Genomic DNA, 22,749 nt, shown 5'->3' on the forward strand with positions numbered 1-22,749 from the left:
GCCATGGCATGCAGGCAGCCTGCTGAGTGCCCTGCTGCACCGCGAGGATAAAAATGTTAGTCATTGCGAGCTGGACAGAAATGTTAAATGGGCCGTATTTTGCCCACCCCTGCTGTACAGTCTCACAAGAGGAGCAGTTAAAACAGGGGTAGTCAATTATTTTTTGTCAAGGTCCAAATTTCTTGGTCAAGGTATAGTCAAGATCAGACTCCAGAAAAAATACAAAAACAACAATGATAATAATAAGTAAATAAAAAGATTTTGCTGTCTGTTCAAAAGCATCTGGTAGTCTGGATCTAGCCCACAGTCCACCTATTGACCACCCTCATTGTCTGAGACTTAAAACTAGACTGCACAAAACACAAAAAGTGCGCTAGGTAATAATCCTGCATTTGCAGGGAGATTGACTGAATGGCCCAACTAACATCCCCCTCTATCTTGTATGATATTTTCCCCCACAGCAACCCTTTATCCATTCCTTTGTCTATATTATGTCTAATTAAGCTACAAACACTTACTGCCAAGCACAGTAGTCTCACTGAAGAAAAGAGCAATCAAGTAAAGTTATAGACAACCGTTTTATTACTTGTGATGGTCATGGCAATCAGGTCAAACACGCACTTTCTGTTGGCTGGCTGCAGCTTAGAGTGAATCAAAGAGGTACTTCTATACTTCAACCCTATATGAGATTTTTTTCCCTTAGCTAAGTATGGTAATAGTGGAAAAATGTTCTGAGGCTGAAGCACTAGGGTTTTATGGCTCATCTAGTAATTAGTGTTTCCATGTTTGAAACAATGAATTAATTGCAGAATGGCATTCAACCAGCTAATTTTTTTCTGCAAAGTCTAAAGAAAACTGGTTACGTTGTGTTTGAGTTAAAGATAATTTAAAGCTACTTTGAATATGGAACACTCAGTACAGCTTCATATTTAGAGCTGCAACCAGAGTTCCATTATCAACCCTATAACTCATTCGCTATATCATTTGTCATGAGGAAAGTGTACTTTTAGGGTACACTACTCAATAGGGAAGCTTATCATGTTAAGCACTGTGCTCTGCAGTAAACATCTATAGGAGCGGGCTGTTACATTATAAGCTCCTTGGGGATTTTGTCTCATGCCTGTGAAGTCCGATGCATGCTTTAAGTAGGGTTGTCAACCCTCCAGGATTGTCCTTGAGTCTCCAGGAATTAAAAATTAATCTTTAATTGAAGATTATGTCATGTGATGAAACCTCCAGGAATTCATCCAACCAAAGTTGGCAGCCCTAGCTTTGTGTTGTAAAATGTAATATTTTAAGTTAATATTGATAGGGTTTCATGAATATTGAACATTTTAAATTAATATTGAAAGGCTTTTTTCAAATTGTTACATAAATACAGATCTCAAGGTACGTACAAATAATTTCCAAACTTACTGTAACAGAGTGAAATTTCACTTTCAAGGATGGGTTCTGTGTGGATAATAGGCTTCATTCTCCAACTAGTAGGTGCATGGTTAATTTTTCAAGTGCTGGGAGAGTATAAGCCATGTCTTTTCTGCCTAATGCAGGGGTTGTACTTTGACAGTACATTCTCCGCCATTTACTCTCTATTTAAAGAGAAGGGACTTTCTGTTCTAATTCTCCAACAGCACTAAGGAATTAACTTTTTCACAAAGCCGGGTGGCCCTTATAAGGAATGCTCCATGCAATCTTTCTCTCTCCAGTGTTGTTAACACTTCTAAGTCCACATTTGAAATACTAAGTCTGGCAAACTGAATATTTTTACATCAAGAGACAAGAAACAATCCATAAGGTTTAAGCTGTTCATGATGAGCTTATTCCAAGGTAAACACATTAAAGGTAAAATAATGTGGACCGTCTTCGCTGTGTAATCTGATCACAATATAGTTTAATGGCTGAAAATGCATAGTTAAAAAAAATCTCTGACATGCCCATAATGATAAATTCACATGTTAATTTTTGATGTAAGAAAGATCTTTAAACCATTAAAATCAAATCAAGTGACTGGTAGAAGACTTTCTTTTTAAGATTTTTTTTTAAATAGACGTTCAAAGGCAAACATTTTTCAGGGAAAGCCTCATTATCTTATCACAAAATGTGGCTTTTTCATAATTAGTTGCCAGTAATTATGTTTACAATCCTAGCAGCAAGAAAGAAAATGGTGACAACGTTTTGCAGAAGTTGCAATGTGAATTCTTCTTTCCTCTGTGTAGCAAAACAAAACTAAGGCACATACTGTATGTCACGCTCTGTGTTTATGAAAACTCAAACAGCCACTATATTGACAATAAAATGATGACTTCTGCTGCCAGAAAACAAAAGTTCTTTCACCAGCATTTGTTAACTCATCATTTTACTTCTCAGCTTGTCACCCAAGTAGTAGTAGTGAAAAAAAAAAAAAACAGCTCACACATGAGCTAGTGTTTGCCTAGGACATGGCTACAGATAAGGTAGGAAAAACTTATTGACCAACAGGCACCTGCTTTGGACTGAGATCAGAAAGTTCCCCCCACCCAAGCAACAAGAACCTACTAAAATGGCCTGCTCACAAAAGGTCATGATTTAGTCTAATCTCAAAACACCTTTTTAGGAAATTCCATCCCACAAAAAAAGACATGAAATAGATGACACTGCCCATGCATTAAACACAGCCACTGAGGCTAAAACAGGTGTCTATTCCCCTGTCTCCCAGATCACCATGGGTCTCAGATAACCTGAGACAGAAGGAGAAGGAAAGAAGAAAACTCAAGCACTGAAGGCAACAGCACAGGCAGACACTCAAGCACAAGGAATTCTTGCAAATCTATGAGTTAGCCATGGAAAAAGCAAAAATTGCCACCTTTTCTCCAACATAAGTTATGAAATCCTCCGATTTCTGCAGCTACCCACACCACTTAATGTAGCTGTCCATGAAATAATGCTGCTCTGCCTCACAGATGAGGTTTATAGGATTGAACTAAGATGGCTTCAATAAGATTGCATCCAAACAGTCACCTGCTTCTCAATTTCCAGAGCCCTTCCTGGGGAATAGCAAAGAATCCAGCCTCTGCTATAGTCTGCTCAGCATCTTTGCAAAGCAGCTAGTGGAGATTGCAAAACAGCACCTCTATAGATTTAGCAACTTGCAGACAAAACCAAGCTTTATATTCCCATCACACTAGATAGCACCATGTATCAGCTGAATCAAGGAAAGATTACAGTGATGTTGGCAGACAGAAGGAAGCACTGAAGAACCTGTCACCTCAATATCATCAGCTTCCATTGATGGAGTTTGCCCTAAGATTGTTGTGACCGTCCAATAGACTTCATGATCTCCTGCAATCCTCACTGCTTCTGGATATCTATCAAAAAAAGTCATGAATGCAAAAAAAAAAAAAAGCCTCTTTCCATCTGCAGGATTAAAAATTAACCATAGCGTTCGATACATTTGCAGCCTCTAGTCTTGATTACTTCAACGTTCTGGATCTAGAAATAGAACTGACAGCCTTAAAAGAGCTCCAATTGGTTCAGAACACAGCAGCTTGCTCGCTCAGCAATACTGAACCAAGAGCATGTCACCCTATGCTCGGTTCTCTTCACTAGCTTCTTGTTGAACACTAAGTCAAATTCAAGATTTTTGTCTTAATTTTTAAAGCAGTCCTATTAAATTTGCCCAAGTTACCTTAGAGACCAGTCACTGATCATGACATCCCACAACAGATAAATTCCACTGAAACAATGGAACTGGCAACCCAAAGATTCAGATCCATATAGCTTTCTTGGCATCTAGTCAACAACTGTAGAACTCACTTCTGGAAGAGATCAGAATGACCACAAATCTGGGTGCCTTCCAAAGAAAATGTAAAGCCCAGTTGCCTGACCTAGCTTTCCCACACTACCAGCATCTCCACCAAAATCACATTTTAAAATCTAAAAACCAAGATACCCTATAACAAAAACTTCACATCCTGCCTCCTCTATGAACCAGAGAAAATTTATGGAATGTTTATGATAGTGGAGGGGAAGCCATAAAGAAGTCTTAGAACTACAGACTGAGGTAAATAACATTTCAGCAGGTGATCATACAAGCCACAAAAACATAGATGAGGACAAGAAAACTATATCTTACAATAAATCACTGCTATTAAAAATAAATCCCCTTCCACTCTTCCCTGCACTAATTTCAACACTGGTAAATGGTGCTACCGACAAAAAACAAAACAAAACAAACCACAAAAACCTGAGCAAATTCACAGAAGGTAAAAGTATCAGAAAAAACATAACTATCAATAAGAGGAAAAATTACAGAAAATAAAGACATGGAGGTTTCTTCATCTTTTCTAAAACTAAACCATCAAGCCAAAATCTGTTACCTTCTAACATAAGTTGGAAAACAGCCATTAGTAAATGTGATTAAAACATAAAATACTACCAAATTATCACCACTAATTTTTAAAAGCCTTCAGATTATCCTATGGTATATTTCAATTTTTGAACCCCAAAACACGGATACGGGTAGTACAGTTAGCACTAGGGGTGGCAGATTATTGACAGAAGAATCTTAACAGTACTTTATATCCTAGGTTTCTTGTTTTACCTTAAACATAATAATTCCTGTTTCTAGTTTGTACAACACTGGTAAGGCACGTTTTATCTGGAATAAACATTTTATCACGAGATAAAAAGCTGAAGATAGTTATAATGCAAGAGATGAACCAGTTTTAAAGCTCTAACATTGCTAACTGCACTTCAATAATATTGAAATAATGGGACTCAGCAACATACAAAAAACATTACCCGTGATGGGGGGCCAGTGGCTTCCTCTTCAGTAGTTTTGCTCTTTTTTCCCTGATCCTGTCCCATCTCTTTGAAATCCCCTAAACGCTCTTCACAAGCTAACCGTTTTCTCCCTTGCACATTTGCTCTTGACTTTGATGGTTCCATATCGTTTTTTCCTCTCCCTTTGCCTTTTGTTACTCCACCACCTTAAAGAAAAAGAAAAGGAGGACATTTATGGGATTCAACCTTGAATGCAACCTTCAAGACCTCACGAGAGGTCCTAGAAGACTGGAGAAAGGCTAATGTAGTGCCCATCTTTAAAAAGGAGGGAAAAGGAGCCAGGAAACTATAGACCAATCAGCCTGACTTCGATATCTGGGAAGCTACTAGAGCAAGGTATAAAACATTAAATTTGAAAATACCTGGAGGATGAAAGGGTAATCACTAGCAGCCACCATGGATTTACTAAGAACAAATCATACCAAAACAGCTTGATTTCCTTCTTTGATAGAAAGGATAGGGGGAAATGCAGTGGACATAATATACCAGGACTTCAGCGAGGCTTTGACATAGTCCCACGTGACATTCTGATAAGTAGGCAGGAGAAATGCAGGCTTAGCTGAACCACCATTAAGTGGATACATAATTGATTAAACAACCACAAACAAAGAATGGAATGATGTCAGGTTGGAGGGAGGTCCCAAGTGGGGCTCTACAGGGATCTGTTTAGGGTTTGGTGTTGTTTATTAATGACCTGGATGTAGGAATAGAGAGCATACTGATCTGATTTGCAGATGAGACAAACTCTTCTCCCTGTCTTAGCTCTGCTTGGCTCAGTTCTCAAATTCTGAATATTTATGACTCCACCCACCATGAAAACTTACTCTCTAGCTTGTGGGAAAACAGTGATCTGCCCACTAATTACCAGCCCTTGCTTCAAGGCACTTCAAATTAATGGCTTTGCTGTAGCTCCTTGCATGTGTACACAGACAGAGATACAAACAGGGGACTTATGTAACAAAAGAGACGGAGCAACGTGTGCAACCAGAAAGAAGCAATGCTGGTGTCAGTGCAAAGGACACGGTGGGAAAAAGGGACAACATTCTTCAGAGTGCAGCCTCTAGTGTTGATTTCAACATCTGGGAACTGGAGGAAAAAAACAGCACTGGCTGCAAGTCATAAAACAGGGAATATCTTCAAGAAATCCCTGTACCTCTGGGTTAAAAAAAGGAACATGTGCCAAATATAAACAGTGCAGCAAAAAGATGCAAGGTCTGGTTCTCAGAATGAAATATTATGAAAAATGCTTCTCGGAAGGCAATGACTTTGAAGATGATGCTGCAGACTTGTCTGAATAATCTGGAAGAACTGGTTAGCGAACTCATTTTTGCACCATTCTTTTGGGCTGCCTACCATGTCTTACTATACTGGTAAATTGCAGAGTTGTTGTAACTGTGTTGGTCCCAGGTTACAAGGGAGACAAGGTGTGTAGCTCAGAAGTTGGTTCATTAAAAGACATTACTTTGCCCACCTTGTCTTTCTATACTAGAGAATGATAAAAGTAGTCAACAACAAACTAAAGACAAATGTAGAAGATATGCTAAATACCCTGACACCTATTTCCATAGCCTTGGACAAATTGCAGAAAGATTGCTGAAGTATTGCTGATGCTGTTGAAATTAGGAAAAAAAAACTTCAAGACATGTTTTTTTGGAATTACAGGCACTATAAAACTGACCAGTATTGTTATATAGGTAAACCTGTCATCAAGGTGTAATCTATCAAGAAAAAGAATTAACAAAACCAAACATGTAAAAGAAAAACTGTCAAAAAGCTTTTGGGAAGGCAAATGTGCCCTCTGTGTCAGGCTTACAGGTCAAAATAAAAGTGCTAAAACATCAGCTTATTGTTAGCTCACTCACCCTCTCTTTGGACGCATGCTGCAAACACCAGAGACGATAACGTGAGACAAAAGAAGCAACAGAAGCGAATATGTTCAGCCATCTGTCAAACTATAAAGATGAATGTAAAGAGGATTCCATGGGGGAAAAATAATCAGTTTATACCTGCACTTTACCATATCAATGGTCAGAAGAGATTAAAGCAGAGAATATGCATATTGTCATAAGTACTTTGTATTGCATTACTAACTTACCTCTTTTAGTGACTGGAGTTGAAAGACTTTGAACCACGAGGTCTCCTTGCAACATCCAAGATGGAAGCATTCTTTTCCTCCAGACAGGTTTTAGCTCCTCACTTTCATAACAACTAGCAGAAAAAAACTGAAATAATGTTTGTTGATTAGTACCACAGTACTTTTTTTTTTTTTCCTAGTTTTAGGATACAGAAACTATGAAAAAAAGACTTTGTTCAAAAGACATTTGTAAGCAGCTTTGTCTTCATAAAAGCCTAAACAGACCTGGTTTTCTTGTAGGTACAGCTTAACGGAAGCAAAAGCCAGTCATAATGCTGAACATTTTGGCACCTCCTACTCTCTCTGCCAATCAGTATTTAAAGAAGCCTCTCTTTACTCCCACAGTTAAGACCTCCTTAACACTCAGAAGAAAGCCTATGTTCATTTACAGACCAAAAGGTTCATAAAAGATCTCACTGATACCTTGCCACTGATGCCACAGGGTTTGTGGCCACTGAAGCATCAGAAAGCCTGGAGACAGCGAGAGTAAGGAACACTGAATTACTATACAGAATGGGAGATGCAAAAAAGTTCAACATTTCTCAAGTGGCTATTTCACTCCCAGTTAAGTTATGCTCAGAAACAAAGACTCCAGAACTGGGCTAGAGAAACAAGAAAAACATACAAACTCTGTTTGTGACATGATCATTGACTGGTATAGTCAGTTTTAAACCAGGACAACCTCTGCTTTTAAGAAGGGATAAAATATATTTTGGAAGTCTCGTAAGTATGATGAAGGCTGGCATTTCAATTGTACTTATAAAGAAAAATATAAGCTATAGTATGTTATCAAAGAGCAATTGTCCTGCATCTGTCTTTGCATTATATTGCTTTCTCCATTAGAAAAGCAACAGTAGTAAAAATAAAATAAAATTGGCATCTCAATAATTACTCTATCTGAAAGCCATTTTTACTCTGCCAGAGTAAGATAACAAGACATTAGAGTTTTGAAAATTCGGTTCTGTTTGCAAACTTTGGCTCTAAGCCTCTTTACCACAAACATAAGGAAACATTAACACTACAAAAGCAGGGTAATATGAACCTTTTTTCTGTATTCTGTCTGACCCTGAACACACAGCTCCAGAGCTGTAACCAACTGGAAGAAGCTGCGTGAACAATACATGTGGATCTTATTCCCTGACCTAGCCCCAGAACAGTGTGTCGACAGTTCTAGATACATGTGAACTTCAGAGGCTTTTCAGCAGGGTACAAGCACTGTGTTGTGTTGTACGTTCCCCTAGGCAATGGCTTTTGGGGCACGTCCCTGTTTCACAGTCAGAGTCCTGACCTTACCCTTTTTTTCAGTATATCACGGTGCTTTGGAACGCAACAGGATTTGTAAGGACATAAGCAGAACTCCACACTTGTTTCTCCCACAAAATACAAATTTTATTTCTGATATCACTCACTAACAAAGCCATTCTTTGTTCTGAAGAAATCTTTTACTGCTTTGCACCTGTTTATAAGGTATAAGGAAAAGTTCAGGCATGTCAGCTTAAGGCTTTTGTGATAAGCAAAAATATTTTGGAAATTCTATTATAGTACATAAAATCAAGATAATGTATTCTCAAACAGCCTCTTGATTTGTCAAAGAACCTACTCCCCCATGATGGGTTTTAAAAAGGTATAGAGACAAGAACAAAAACAATTTTCATTTTACCCGATTTTCAGACCACCCTTCCAAAAATACAGACATGCTGCAATATTTAATCAGATATTAACACCCACCAAACTCTTGGAAGAAGTCTCATTTTTTGGAATTTCTGCTGTCCTTTCCAATAGAGAATGTACTTTCACTTGCATGTTATTATTGGAACATGATGTTAATTCTACTAAAGATGGATCACAAGACATCTTGATAGGATGACCACTTGAAGAGGATTTATTTGCTGTTTCATCTGCAGCAATCTTGCTATTTTTCCTATAGTATATTAAAATGCATCTTTTAGTGGAAAAAATATTTCAAAAACTTCCTTTATCTATTTGAACTGAACACAAGTTTATTTGTATTCTAAATGTCTATTTCCACTCAAATGTCATAACATAGAAGCAAACCTCAGTTTCAGATATTAAGAGACCAACAAAAAACCTCTACTGTATTGCATCTACCATACATATTAATGGTGCTAGAATAACGTTCTCTTAAGTCTGTTGGCAATTTTTTACTATGATATGTCTAGGCAACAAACTACATGGTTGCCTAAAAGCAACAAATCATCAGTCAGCACAACTTACGATCCAAGACCATACAAAACGCCAATATGACAAGGTGAAACTAGATTTGCATTACTGACCAAAAAATAAACTGGTTTCTGCCTTCATTTAACTGTAGGAGCTGTTAATTTACAATACTATTACTGCGTTATTGAAAATGATAATTTTTACCATAAAATGAACACAGGTTTTGAAGTGTGTTATTCAAATTCTAAAAGATACAAATATTACAGAAGTAATCAGCAGCATAAAATCCTAAAATAGAACAGACAGAAAAGCCAACTTTCATTCCCAGCTCTCATATCTCAAACAAACATTCATTTTTCATTCCCTGTAGCAGTAGCTCATTTTTCATTCTCTCCTACTAGCTTATTTCAAAGTAGAGAGTACAGATTGTTGTTGCTTTATAAATCAGAAATAGTAAACAAGACTATATATAATAGATTAAATGCACTTCTTCATTTGGGGCCTAATTCAGCATGGTATTTGCGCATAGGTTTAATTTCTACTTACACACTTGTATAATTCAACATACATTGTTTTGTCATAAAATAGCTGGCAATTGATAAACATTTGCGCTAGGCTGAAATTTGACACTCATCTATTTACGTTTTTCAATCTTTACATAGGTTTTTGCTTTTTTTAAAAAATAGAAATCTTGTTGGCTGTTCCACTCTTGAGGCTTGTGGACAACTATAGTGCCCTTGGGAAAACTAGAAGTCAGTGTATTTTAAAAAAAAATTCTGAAGTTTAAAAATTTCTAAGAGTTTAAAATATGATTCAGGATCTTCAACTGTACTTTAACATTTGCCCATCTACTAGCTCTCTCCTCTCCACAACTTGGACAGTGTGTAGTATCAAAGAAAATACACAGTGAATTGAAAATGTAAGGTATGCAGTAATTTTTGGTTACTATAGGAACCATCTGAAGTACGTGTCTATCAGCAATGTAAATGTTTCATTCTTTCAAATCAGTTGTCCCCCGAGAGTGGTGTTCGTGGTAATTTTTCTGCTCCTCCACCAATAAATATTTTGGTAACTCACTTACCAGAAAAAAAGTTAGATCTAAAGGGTTACATCTAAAATGTCTTTAAAACAAGATTCCTACTTGTAAGATCAGGATGTATGGACATAGAATCCTTTTATTGGTTGCTAAGCAAAGCTTATTTCTTAAATTAAAATTACATTTAACATTATACTACCTATTTAAGTAAAGTTCAATTTTCCCCACACTTTCTACAACACAGGTTTTCAATGGGAGTTGGGTGCCATGCCTTTGAAAATCTCACCCATGAGATACAAAAGCGCTTTTGATTCTATTTATTAAAACGCTGACAGGTACAAATGATAAAGCAGGTACATGTTTCTCATTCCCCACAACCTCCCCGCCAGATACTACAATAAATCACTCACTGGGGCTCCAAGATTGGGACTGCAGTATATATCGGATATGGATTGATCTAGTTACTTCATGCTTTCCCTCTATCTTCTTAATGAAGAGATAAAATAATTTAAACTTGACTTTAAGCAGATGTTTATTTGGATTTATTTTTTGTTCATTCAAGATCTGTTGTGCCTTAGAAAACTATAATTAACAAGTTTCTATTACAACTAGTATTACTATTGGTTTTTCCACATCAGATATCATTACCTTAGTGTGCTTTCCACATCTGAGTGTGTAGAGAGGACCTTGAAAATATATTTGTCGATTAACAGGGAAAAGCTGTCACCTGGGCTCAAAGCGTGCCATTCATCTGTTTCCAATGGTAATAGATGGCTATTCTCAGGTGATTGATAAAAACAAGGATTTACATGGACCTGTCAATTTAAAAAAGAACATTTGGTACACCATGTGCTATGCCGTAGGAATCCTAGTAGCTTACATTACACAGCGAAGCATTGACTCAGTTACTAACACCATTCCAGATACGGCTGCAACCTTTGAATAGTTGTTAGCATGTTAAATAGAAATAAAGTACAATATTAGAAAAAACAATTGATTACCACTTATAAACTTTTTTTTATATTGATATTATGTATGTACTGGTAGCTGTTCAATAGAAGCTATAAGGCTGAGTTGATATTTCCATTTATAGTTAAATTTTGTTTGGTTTCTATGAAGATGAAATAAATCCTGTACCAATTTTACACCAGAGGTCTAAGTAAGATTTAATTCTGGGGAAAACGTTGAAAAAAAAATCCAATATTTTCAGTGTTCTAAACCTTTTAAATGACTCATTTGATAAATTAGACCTTGCAGATTGGATCAGAGCAACTCATAGGCAAACTAGGCATATGCCTAGTAGGACCCCAATTGGGAGGGCAGCGGGAGAACGACCAACGTTTTACTTTGGCCAATGCAGATTTGTGCGTGAACTGAAAGAACTTCACTTACTTGAGGGGTATTATGATCCGTGTGCTAGGTAACGCCACCACTCACTCAAGTGAGTGAAGTTTTTTCAGTTCATGCACCCATCTGCACCAGTGGATGAGTGGGAAGAGACAGTCCTCACCCTTCCACCACACAACAGAGACTCACTTTTCCATTCCCAACATAGTAAAGGAGAGGAAGGTGGCACTGGGTAAAGAAGCCACTAGTAGTAAGTGTACAGACAACAGTAGTAAATGTACAGTCTGGGATGGGAATTTACTGCAATGGCATGTATGGGAGGGAACATCACTGAAGTGTATTTTTCCCTTCCTTCCGTCTCTCCTCCTCCGTGTCCTCCCCCCTTTATGCTTGCATTTCCCGTCATTTTGTGACTATTATAGCAAACAATGCCTCTTTTGGGACCAGCAATGAATAAAAAAAAGGAACCGGAGGCTGCTGCTGTTATTCAGATTAGAAGGCAGGATCCCAGAAGTGTACGTTTCCCTAGGGACCAGGGATGGGTTAATCCAGCCCTTCTTGTAGATTAACTTTTTATTGATCTCTCTAGTCTCAACAGTCAGACTTCAAAACTACCTACCTTTGTGAATATCTAAGATTTTAGGCACAGGATATATTATATGAAGTATATGAATTAGTGCATTTAATTCTATTAGCCATCAAAACTACTTTGATTTTCATGGAGAAAGCTTATAGAAAATCATGTCTGCTATGAGCTTGCGTACATAAGAACTACTGTCCAATGTGCTGGGAGAGTCCACAGCTAGGAAGAGCTAGGCCTGTATCCTGCAAAAAACTTACCTATGTACTGTGTATCACACACTGAACAGTCCAACTGGAATCAATGGCACTTAATAAAGTTAAGCACTTGGGTACTACTAATCAATGAAACGAGCAATTTTAGGTGACCTCAGCATTATAATTGTTCCCTACAGAATAAAGTCACCTAGGTCATCTTCTCGGCTTCTCCTTCAATTCTACAAGCTGTAGTTGCAAAGATTGCAATCACTACTTATTTACATTTCTAACTGGCTGACAGATGGCATTTATTTACATTCACAGAGAATAATTAAAATTAATAATTCAGTGATGAGGAGTGAGATAACAGTATGAACTTTGTTTAATTTATTTAGACAAGAAAATAAAGTGAAGATCTCTGAAAACTTCCCTGTCCTTACAGCATACACACATCACAATAAGATTCTATTCCTGCAATATAAAAAGCACAGGGTTAAATTTCAGAAGCATGACACATTTATCTTATCTTCTGATCTGTTCCATAATCCTCTAACTGTAAACAGTTTTTGAAAAATACCTGTGAACTCTGTCAAGAAAAAAGGTTGTGTGCTCTTCAGGATAAATGTAAAAGTTAAAGTCATTACTTGTCTTTGATGTGTCTAGGGAATTGGGGAAAAAAATAGTGGTACACTATCCCCTTCTTCAACTATGATTGGTCCTCCACGATTATCCTGCTTGAAGACAACTCCTGCAACTTCTGACAATTTTTAAAATAAAGTTCTTTAACACCTCTGTTTTTCCTATTTTACTGCAGTGTAGACAAACTCTGAGTGACATCAAGCACAGCAGCCCTGAACTACGAATCAGAGGAAAGAGAGGCTGAAGGAAGAGTGGCAGAAAAGAACAGTAGAAATTAACCGCCAGCCCGAGATGGGAAAATATGGGCCTACTGTGTGTCAGCCACGCAACTAATGCTTTGGGAGAAGAACACGGCAAAGGTCTGAGGTAGAACTTGTTCAAATGTGCACTCTGATCAGAGGTCTGTGATGACTCAGAAGCCGTGAAATTGGATCTAAGTTGTTCAGTTACAGTCAAGTTGTTAGCCGTGCAAGAAAGGCAAACAGTAGTTTAATTTTCCAGACAAGCCAGAATAAACTATGTAACAACTTTCAGAAGCTTGAAAATTCTACTCCTGGAGGGATTCTTTGCTTCCCCGCAGAAGAATGACTTTCTGACAGGGAAGCAAAGGGAAGCCACAAGAGCAGTCATGTGACTTTCCACAGCATTATGTTTCAGGTGCCCAGGGCAGCCAGCGGAGAGGTAAATCACTGTGGGGCACAGGGCGGCACTGGGGAAGACCTGGCCAGTGGCTCCTACCCTGTGCCGGAATCAGCTGCTAGTCCCAGTTCGGCTGGGGAGCACGGGACTTCCTCTTTCCCTGCATGGCATCCGCAAGTGGTCTTCTCGTCCATCCTCCCCGTGGAAGGAAAAGGCCTGGGTAGAGACCGTCGAATCGTGGAAGTCAACAAATGGCTACGCAGGTGGTGTCGGAGAGAAGGCTTTGGATTCTTTGACCATGGGATGGTGTTCCAAGAAGGAGGCGTGCTAGGCAGAGACAGGCTCCACCTAACGAAGAGAGGGAAGAGCATCTTCGCAAGCAGGCTGGCTAATCTAGTGAGGAGGGATTTAAACTAGGTTCACCAGGGGAAGAAGACCAAAGCCCTGAGGTAAGTGGGGAAGTGGGATACCGGGAGGAAGCACGAGCAGGAGCACGCGAGAGGGCAGGGCTCCTGCCCCATACTGAGAAAGAGGGACGATCAGCGAGTTACCTCAAGTGCCTATACACAAATGCAAGAAGCCTGGGAAACAAGCAGGGAGAACTGGAAGTCCTGGCACAGTCAAGGAATTATGATGTGATTGGAATAACAAAGACTTGGTGGGATAACTCACATGACTGGAGTACTGTCATGGATGGATATAAACTGTTCAGGAAGGACAGGCAGGGCAGAAAAGGTGGGGGAGTTGCACTGTATGTAAGGGAGCAGTATGACTGCTCAGAGCTCAAGTATGAAACTGCAGAAAAACCTGAGTGTCTCTGGATTAAGTTGAGAAGTGTGAGCAACAAGGGTGATGTCCTGCTATAGACCACCGGACCAGGGGGATGAGGTGGACGAGGCTTTCTTCCGGCAACTCACGAAAGTTACTAGATCGCAGGCCCTGGTTCTCATAGGAGACTTCAATCACCCTGATATCTGCTGGGAGAGCAATACAGCGGTGCACAGACAATCCAGGAAGTTTTTGGAAAATGTAGGGGACAATTTCCTGATGCAAGTGCTGGAGGAACCAACTGGGGCAGACCTCTTCTTGACCTGCTGCTCACAAATTGGGAAGAATTAGTAGGGGAAGCTAAAGTGGATGGGAACCTGGGAGGCAGTGACCATGAGATGGTCGAGTTCAGGATCCTGACACAGGGAAGAAAGGAGAGCAGCAGCATACGGACCCTGGACTTCAGAAGAGCAGACTTTGACTCCCTCAGGGAACTGATGGGCAGGATCCCCTGGGAGAATAACATGAGGGCGAAAGGAGTCCAGGAGAGCTGGCTGTATTTTAAAGAATCCTTACTGAGGTTACAGGGACAAACCATCCCGATGTATAGAAAAAATAGTAAATATGGCAGGCGACCAGCTTGGCTTAACAGTGAAATCCTTGCTGATCTTAAACACAAAAAAGAAGCTTACAAGAAGTGGAAGATTGGACAAATGACCAGGGATGAGTATAAAAATATTGCTCAGGCATACAGAAGCGAAATCAGGAAGGCCAAATCACACTTGGAGTTGCAGCTAGCAAGAGATGTTAAGAGTAACAAGAAGGGTTTCTTCAGGTATGTTAGCAACAAGAAAAAAGTCAAGGAAAGCGTGGGCCCCTTACTGAATGAGGGAGGCAGCCTCATGACAGAGGATGTAGAAAAAGCTAATGCACTCAATGCTTTTTTTGCCTCTGTCTTCACGAACAAGGTCAGCTCCCAGACTACTGCACTGGGCAGCACAGCATGGGGAGGAGGCGACCAGCCTTCTGTGGAGAAAGAAGTGGTTCGGCACTATTTAGAAAAGCTGGACGGGCACAAGCCCATGGGGTCGGATGCGCTGCATCCGAGAGTGCTAAAGGAGTTGGCGGATGTGATTGCAGAGCCATTGGCCATTATCTTTGAAAACTCATGGCGATCCGGGGAAGTCCCGGACGACTAGAAAAAGGCTAATGTAGTGCCCATCTTTAAAAAAGGGAAAAAGAAGGATCCTGGGAACTACAGGCCAGTCAGCCTCACCTCAGTCCCTGGAAAAATCATGGAGCAGGTCCTCAAGGAAATCAATTCTGAAGCACTTAGAGGAGAGGAAAGTGATCAGGAACAGTCAGCATGGATTCACCAAGGGCAAGTCATGCCTGACTAATCTAATTGACTTCTATGACGAGATAACTGGCTCTGTGGATGAGGGGAAAGCAGTGTACATGTTAATCCTTGACTTTAACAAAGCTTTTGACACGGTCTCCCGCAGTATTCTTGCCAGCAAGTTAAAGAAGTATGGGCTGGATGAATGGACTAGAAGGTGGATAGAAAGTTGGCTAGATTGTCGGGCTCAACGGGTAGTGATCAATTGCTCCATGTCTAGTTGGCAGCCAGTATCAAGTGGAGTGCCCCAAGGGTCAGTCCTCAGGCCAGTTTTGTTCAACATCTTCATAAATAATCTGGAGGATGGTGTGGATTGCACCCTCAGCAAGTTTGCAGATGACACTAAACTGGGAGGAGAGGTAGATACGCTGGAGGGTAGGGATAGGATACAGAGGGACCTAGACAAATTAGAGGATTGGGCCAAAAGAAATCTGATGAGGTTCAACAAGGACAAGTGCAGAGTCCTGCACTTAGGATGGAAGAATCCCATGCACCGCTACAGACTAGGGACTGAATGGCGAGGCAGCAGTTCTGCAGAAAAGGACCTAGGGGTTACAGTGGACGAGAAGCTGGATATGAGTCAACAGTGTGCCCTTGTTGCCAAGAAGGCCAATGACATTTTGGGATGTATATGTAGGGGCATTGCCAGCAGATCGAGGGACGTGATCATTCCCCTCTATTCGACATTGGTGAGGCCTCATCTGGAGTACTGTGTCCAGTTTGGGGCCCCACACTACAAGAAGGATGTGGAAAAATTGGAAAGAGTCCAGCGGAGGGCAACAAAAATGATTAGGGGACTGGAACACATGACTTATAAGGAGAGGCTGAGGGAACTGGGATTGTTTAGTCTGCGGAAGAGAAGAATGAGGGGGGATTTGATAGCTGCTTTCAACTACCTGAAAGGGGGTTCCAAAGAGGATGGATCTAGACTGTTCTCAGTGGCAGCAGATGACAGAACAAGGAGTAATGGTCTGAAGTTGCAGTGGGGGTAATTTAGGTTGGATATTAGGAAAAACTTTTTCACTAGGAGGGTGGTGAAACACTGAAATGCGTTACCTAGGGAGGTGGTGGAATCTCCTTCCTTAGATATTTTTAAGGTCAGGCTTGACAAAGCCCTGGCTGGGATGATTTAGTTGGGGATTGGTCCTGCTTTGAGCAGTGGGTTGGACTAGATGACCTTCTGAGGTCCCTTCCAACCCTGATATTCTATGATTCTATGATCATCACTCTTAATAAAAACAAGGGTGACAGGAGCTACAGTAACAAATATCGTGACATTTCCCTTCTTAGCCTTATAGGAAAAGCCTTTGCCCGAGTTGTCCTAAACAGATTTCGGACCCTTGCAGACTGAATCTATCCTGAATCACAGTGCGGCTTCAGCGCTTAAACATCTATTAGCAACACAACCTTCTCAAGTATCAGAGGGGTAGCCGTGTTACTCTGTATCCACAAAAACAACGAGGACTCCGGTGGCACCTTAAAGACTAACAGATTTATTTGGGCATAAGCTTTCGTGGGTAAAAAACCCACTTCTTCACATGCATGGAGTGAAAATTACAGATATAGGCATAAATATGTTATGGCACATGAAGAGAAGGGAGTTACCTTACAAGTGGAGAACCAATGTTGAAGGCCAATTCAGTCACAGTGGATGTAGTCCCCTCCCAATAACTGATGAGGAGGTGTTAATACCAAGAGAGGGAAAATTGCTTTTGTAGTGAGCCAGCCACTCCCAGCCCCTATTCAAGCCCAAAGATGGTGTTAAGTTTCCAAATGAATTGTAGCTCTGCAGTTTCTCTTTGAAGAGTGGCTGACTTAGAACAACACTTCCTCAGCTCTCATCCCCTAGCACCCCTCCTCTACTTATGCTATATTGACGACATCTTTATCATATGGACCCACCGGAATGAGACCCTTGAATAATTCCACCTGGATTTCAACAATTTCCACCGCACCATCAACCACAGCCTGGACCAGTCCACACAAGAGATCCACTTCCTGGACACTACAGTGCAAATAAGTGATGGCCACATAAACACCACCCTATACCAGAAACCTACTGACTGCTATATTTACCTACATGCCTCCAGCTTCCATCCAGGACACATCACACAATCCATTGTCTACAGCCAAGCCCTAAGATACAACTGCATTTGCTCTAATCCCTCAGACAAACACCTACATGATCTCTATCAAGCATTCTTAAAACTACAATACTCACCTGGGGAAGTGAGGAAACAGATTGACAGAGCGAGACGGGTATTCAGAAGTCATCTACTACAGGACAGGCCCACCAAGGAAAATAACAGAACATCACTGGCCATCACGTACAGCCTTCAGCTAAAACCTCTCCAGTGCATCATTGACAATCTACAACCTATCCTGGAAAACGATCCCTCACTCGCACAGGCCTTGGGAGGCAGGCCAATCCTCACTTACAGACAGCCCCCAAACCTGAAGCAAATACTCACCAGCAACCACACACCACACCACAGAAACACTAACCCAGGAACCAATCCCTGTAACAAACCCCATTGCCTTCTCTGTCCCCATATATACTCTAGCGACATCATCATAGGACCCAATGACACCATCCACACCATCAGGGGCTCATTCACCTGCACATCTACTAATGTGTTATATGCCACAACGTGCCAGCAATGCCCCTCTGCCATGTACATTGGCCAAACTGGACAGTCTCTACATAAAAGGATAAATGGACAAAAATCGGACATCAGGAATGGTAAAATACAAAAAAGCCAGGAGGAGAACACTTCAATCTCCCTGGACATTCTATCACAGATTTAAAAGTAGTTATTCTTCAACAAAAAAAACCTTCAAAAACAGACTTCAAAGAGAAACTGCAGAGCTACAATTCATTTGGAAACTCAACATCATTAATTTGGGCTTGAATAGGGACTGGGACTGGCTGGCTCATTACAAAAGCAATTTCCCCTCTCTTAGTATTGACACCTCCTCATCAATTATTGGGAGTGGACCACATCCACTCTGACTGAATTGGCCTTCAACGTTGGTTCTCCACTTATAAAGTAACTCCCTTCTCTTCACGTGACAATCTTCTCACTGAGACAACTACAAGAGAAATGCAGAGAACAAAAAAAAAAATCCCCTTTACATAGCCTTCGATGATGTCACAAAGGCTTTTGACTTTGTCAGTAAAAGTGGACTATTTGCACTTCTAAAAAAGATTGGATGTCCCCCACAAGCTTTTAAGCATGATTCAATCCTTCCTTGAAAACACGGACGGCACAGTTCAATACAACAGCTCAGTCTTTGAGGCCTTCCAGATTTGTAGCAGAATTAAGCAAGGCTGTGTACTTGCCACAACTTTGTTTGTGATCTTCTTCTCCTTGCTACTAAAACAAGCTTTTGGTTCCTCAGCTGAGGGAATCTACTTGCACACAAGATCTGATGGAAAGCTGTTCAATCTTGCAAGACTCAGAGGCCCTTAACCAACACCTCCTCTTTGCTCATGACGCAGCAATGACAACCCACAGAGAAGCTCATCTCCAAAACCTTATGGACAGTTTTTCCAAAGCCTGTCAAGACTTTGGGCTTCCCATAAGCCTAAAAAATATGAGCATAATGTTCCAAGGAGTTGAGGAAGCAAGATCAACAACTATGAACTTGAAGTGGTGCACAAGTTCATATATCTGGGGTCCACTCTAACAGTCAACCTTTCACTTGAAACAGAACTCAAGATCCACATTGGAAAACCTGCCACAACACGCCTACACTGGCAAAACAACAAACTGACAGAACACACAAAGATCTGTGTGCATGTGTTATCAGCACACTTTTGTATGGGAGCGAGACACGGACCTTATATTCTCATCAGGAAAAGAGGCTCAACAGCTTTGACGTGCATTGCCTTCGTCAAATTTTTGGAATCTCCTGGAGGGACACAGTCACCGACACTGCATGCAAACACTCCTCAAACAGAGATGCCTCCAGTGGCTTGGGCATGTGTGTGAGGGGTTGGATCACAGAAACCCCCTGGGCACTGCCACCTGATGTGCCAAGACTACTTCTGCCCCTTCTTTCCTGCCCAGTCAGATTAGGACTCCAGCACCCTGCTTGGTTTGAGACAGACCCGCTAGCCTGCTGCAAACCCAGACCCGGGTCTGAACCACGTCCCCTAACAGCTGTAGGCTTAAGTGAAAGCAGCCCACAGAAGTGTGCCTGTCTTTAACACTCGGATGCCCAACTCCCAATGGGGTCCAAACCCTGAATAAATCTGTTTTACCCTGTATAAAGCTTATACAGGGTAAACTCATAAATTGTTCGCCCTCTGTAACACTGATAGAGAGATATGCACAACTGTTCCTCTCCCACACCCCCACCAGTATTAAAACATACTCTGGGTTAATTAATAAATAAAAAGTGATTTTATTAAATACAGAAAGTAGGATTTAAGTGGTTCCAAGTAGTAACAGACAGAACAAAGCGAATTACCAAGCAAAATAAAATAAAACCCACAAGTCTATGTCTAATGAAACTGAATTCAGACGAAACCTCACCAGTTCCAGTAAGTTTCCTTTTACAGACTAATCTCCTTCTAGTCCAGGTCCAGCAATCACTCACACCCCCTGTAGTTACTGTCTTTTGTTCCACTTTCTTTCAGGTATCCTTAGGAGAGGAGAGGCTACCTCCTTAGCTAGCTGAAGACAAAATGGAGGGGTCTCCCATGGGCTTAAATAGACTCTCTCCTGTGGGTGGAGACCCCCTCTTCTCTCCTATGCAAAGTCCAGCTCCAAGATGGAGTTCTGGGGTCACCTCGGCAAGTCACATGTCCATGCATGACACTCAGTTTTTACAGGCAGAAGCCATTGCCCGCATGGTATCTTGAATGTCTCCAGGAAGCTTCTTATGTGGATTGGAGCATTCCAAGATGCATTGTTTCTTAAGTGCTTCTTGATTGGGCACTTAACTTTGCGAATTCCTTTCTCCAGGAACTGACCAAATGCTCTACTAAGGTTATTTAGGTTTCAGAGTAGCAGCCGTGTTAGTCTGTATTTGCAAAAAGAAAAGGAGTACTTGTGGCACCTTAGAGACTAACAAATTTATTAGAGCATAAGCTTTCATGAGCTACAGCTCACTTCATCAGATGCGTACCGTTAAAAATATAGTGGTGAGATTTTATATACACAGAGAACATGAAACAATGGGTGTTACCATACACACTGTAACAAGAGTGATCAGGAAAGGTGAGCTAATACCAGCAGGAGAGCGGGGGCGGGGGTGGGAACCTTTTGTAGTGATAATCAAGGTGGGCCATTTCCAGCACTTTATAAGAACAGTACGAGGGGAAATAAACATGGGGAAATAGTTTTACTTTGTGTAATGACACATCCACTCCCACTCTTTATTCAAGCCTAAGTTAATTGTATCCAGTTTGCAAATTAATTCCAATTCAGCAGTCTCTCGTTGGAGTCTGTTTTTGAAGTTTTTTTGTTGAAGAATTGCCACTTTTAGGTCTGTAATCGAGCGACCAAAGAGACTGAAGTGCTCTCCGACTGGTTTTTGAATGTTATAATTCTTGATGTCTGATTTGTGTCCGTTGATTCTTTTACGTAGAGACTGTACAGTTTGGCCAATGTACATGGCAGAGGGGCATTGCTGGCACATGATGGCATATATCACATTGGTAGATGTGCAGGTGAACGAGCCTCTGATGGTGTGGCTGATGTGATTAGGCCCTATGATGGTGTCCCCTGAATAGATATGTCTATTCATCATATATACACCATATTTAAAATTTTAAATGAATCAAAATTACATGCTTGAATAAAAAGAGTATAGCAGTAGGATTACACTACTAGCTCCCTGCCCAGGACGGTGACAGTGATTGTGAAATACTCAGGGAGATTAGAGGGGCTACAAAAACAGAAAACCCAACAAGAATGAGGGATTTCACCTATCCTCATGTTGACTGGGAACATGTCACCTCAGGACAGGAGGTAGAAGTAAATTTTCTAAACATCATTAATGACTGCTTGTTAGAGCAGCAAGTGCTGAAAGAGGCTTAAATCAGCCTCTGTACCAGATGACTCCAGAGGCAATCCTGGCAATTACAAGCCAGTAAACCTAACTTCCATACCAGGCAAATTGGTTGAAATTATAGTAAAGAACAGAATTATCAGACACACAGATGAATACGATAAGTTTGTGAAGAGTCAACATGGCTTTTGTAAAGAGTAATCACACCTCACTAATCTATTAGAATTATTTGTGGGAGTCAAACAAACATGTGGACAAGGGTGATCCAGTGAATATAATGTACTTGACCTTTCAGAAAGCCTTTGACAAGGTCCCTCACCAAAGGCTCCTATGCAAACTAAGCAGTCATAGGATAAGAGGGAAGGTCCTTTCATGGATCAGTAATTGGTTAAAAGATAGGAAACAAAGGATAGCAATAAATGATCTGTTTTCACAGTTAAGAGCGGTAAAGAATAGGGTCCTCCAAGGATCTGTACCGGGACCAGCGCTGTTCAACATATTGATAAATAATCTGGAAAAGGGGTAAACAGTGAGGTGGGAAAGTTTGCAGACAATCCAAAACTACTCAAGATAGTTAAGTCCAAAGCTGACTGTGAAGAATTACAAAGGGCTCTCAGAAAACTGCATGTCTGGGCAACAAAATGACAGATGAAATTCAGTGTTGATAAATGTAAAGTAATGCACGTTGGAAAACATAAACCCAACTATACATACAAAATGATAGGGTCTAAATTAGCTGTTACCACTCAAGAAAGATCTTGGAGTCATCATGTGTAGTTCTCTGAAAACATCCTCTCAATAAGCAGCGACAGTCAAAAAAGCTAACTATTTTAGGAACTAGTAGGAAAGGGATAGATAACAAGACAGAATATATCATAATGCCACTATATAAATCCATGGTATGCCCACACCTTGAATACTGCATACAGTTCTGTTCGCCCCAGCTCAAAAAGATCTACTAGAATTGGGAAAAGTACAGAAAAGAGC

The 22,749-nt window shown here is 40.6% G+C and overlaps 1 protein-coding gene across 6 annotated transcripts in view; it reads right to left on the bottom strand.

Annotated features, from left to right (window-relative positions):
- APLF (aprataxin and PNKP like factor) overlaps window positions 1-22,749 on the bottom strand; it is an 87,875-nt gene that overhangs the window by 56,404 nt on the left and 8,722 nt on the right. For all 6 annotated transcript variants that reach the window (XM_037896015.2, XM_037896016.2, XM_043543920.1 and 3 more), the window contains 4 exons: window positions 10,821-10,987; window positions 8,684-8,876; window positions 6,917-7,043; window positions 4,780-4,967 (listed from right to left, as the gene is read on the bottom strand). In XM_037896015.2, the coding sequence (XP_037751943.1) occupies window positions 4,780-4,967; window positions 6,917-7,043; window positions 8,684-8,876; window positions 10,821-10,987 (675 nt within the window). The remainder of the gene's footprint in view (window positions 1-4,779; window positions 4,968-6,916; window positions 7,044-8,683; window positions 8,877-10,820; window positions 10,988-22,749) is intronic.

This window comes from Chelonia mydas, chromosome 3 (genome assembly GCF_015237465.2).
Source record: "Chelonia mydas isolate rCheMyd1 chromosome 3, rCheMyd1.pri.v2, whole genome shotgun sequence".
NCBI lineage: Eukaryota > Metazoa > Chordata > Testudines > Cheloniidae > Chelonia > Chelonia mydas.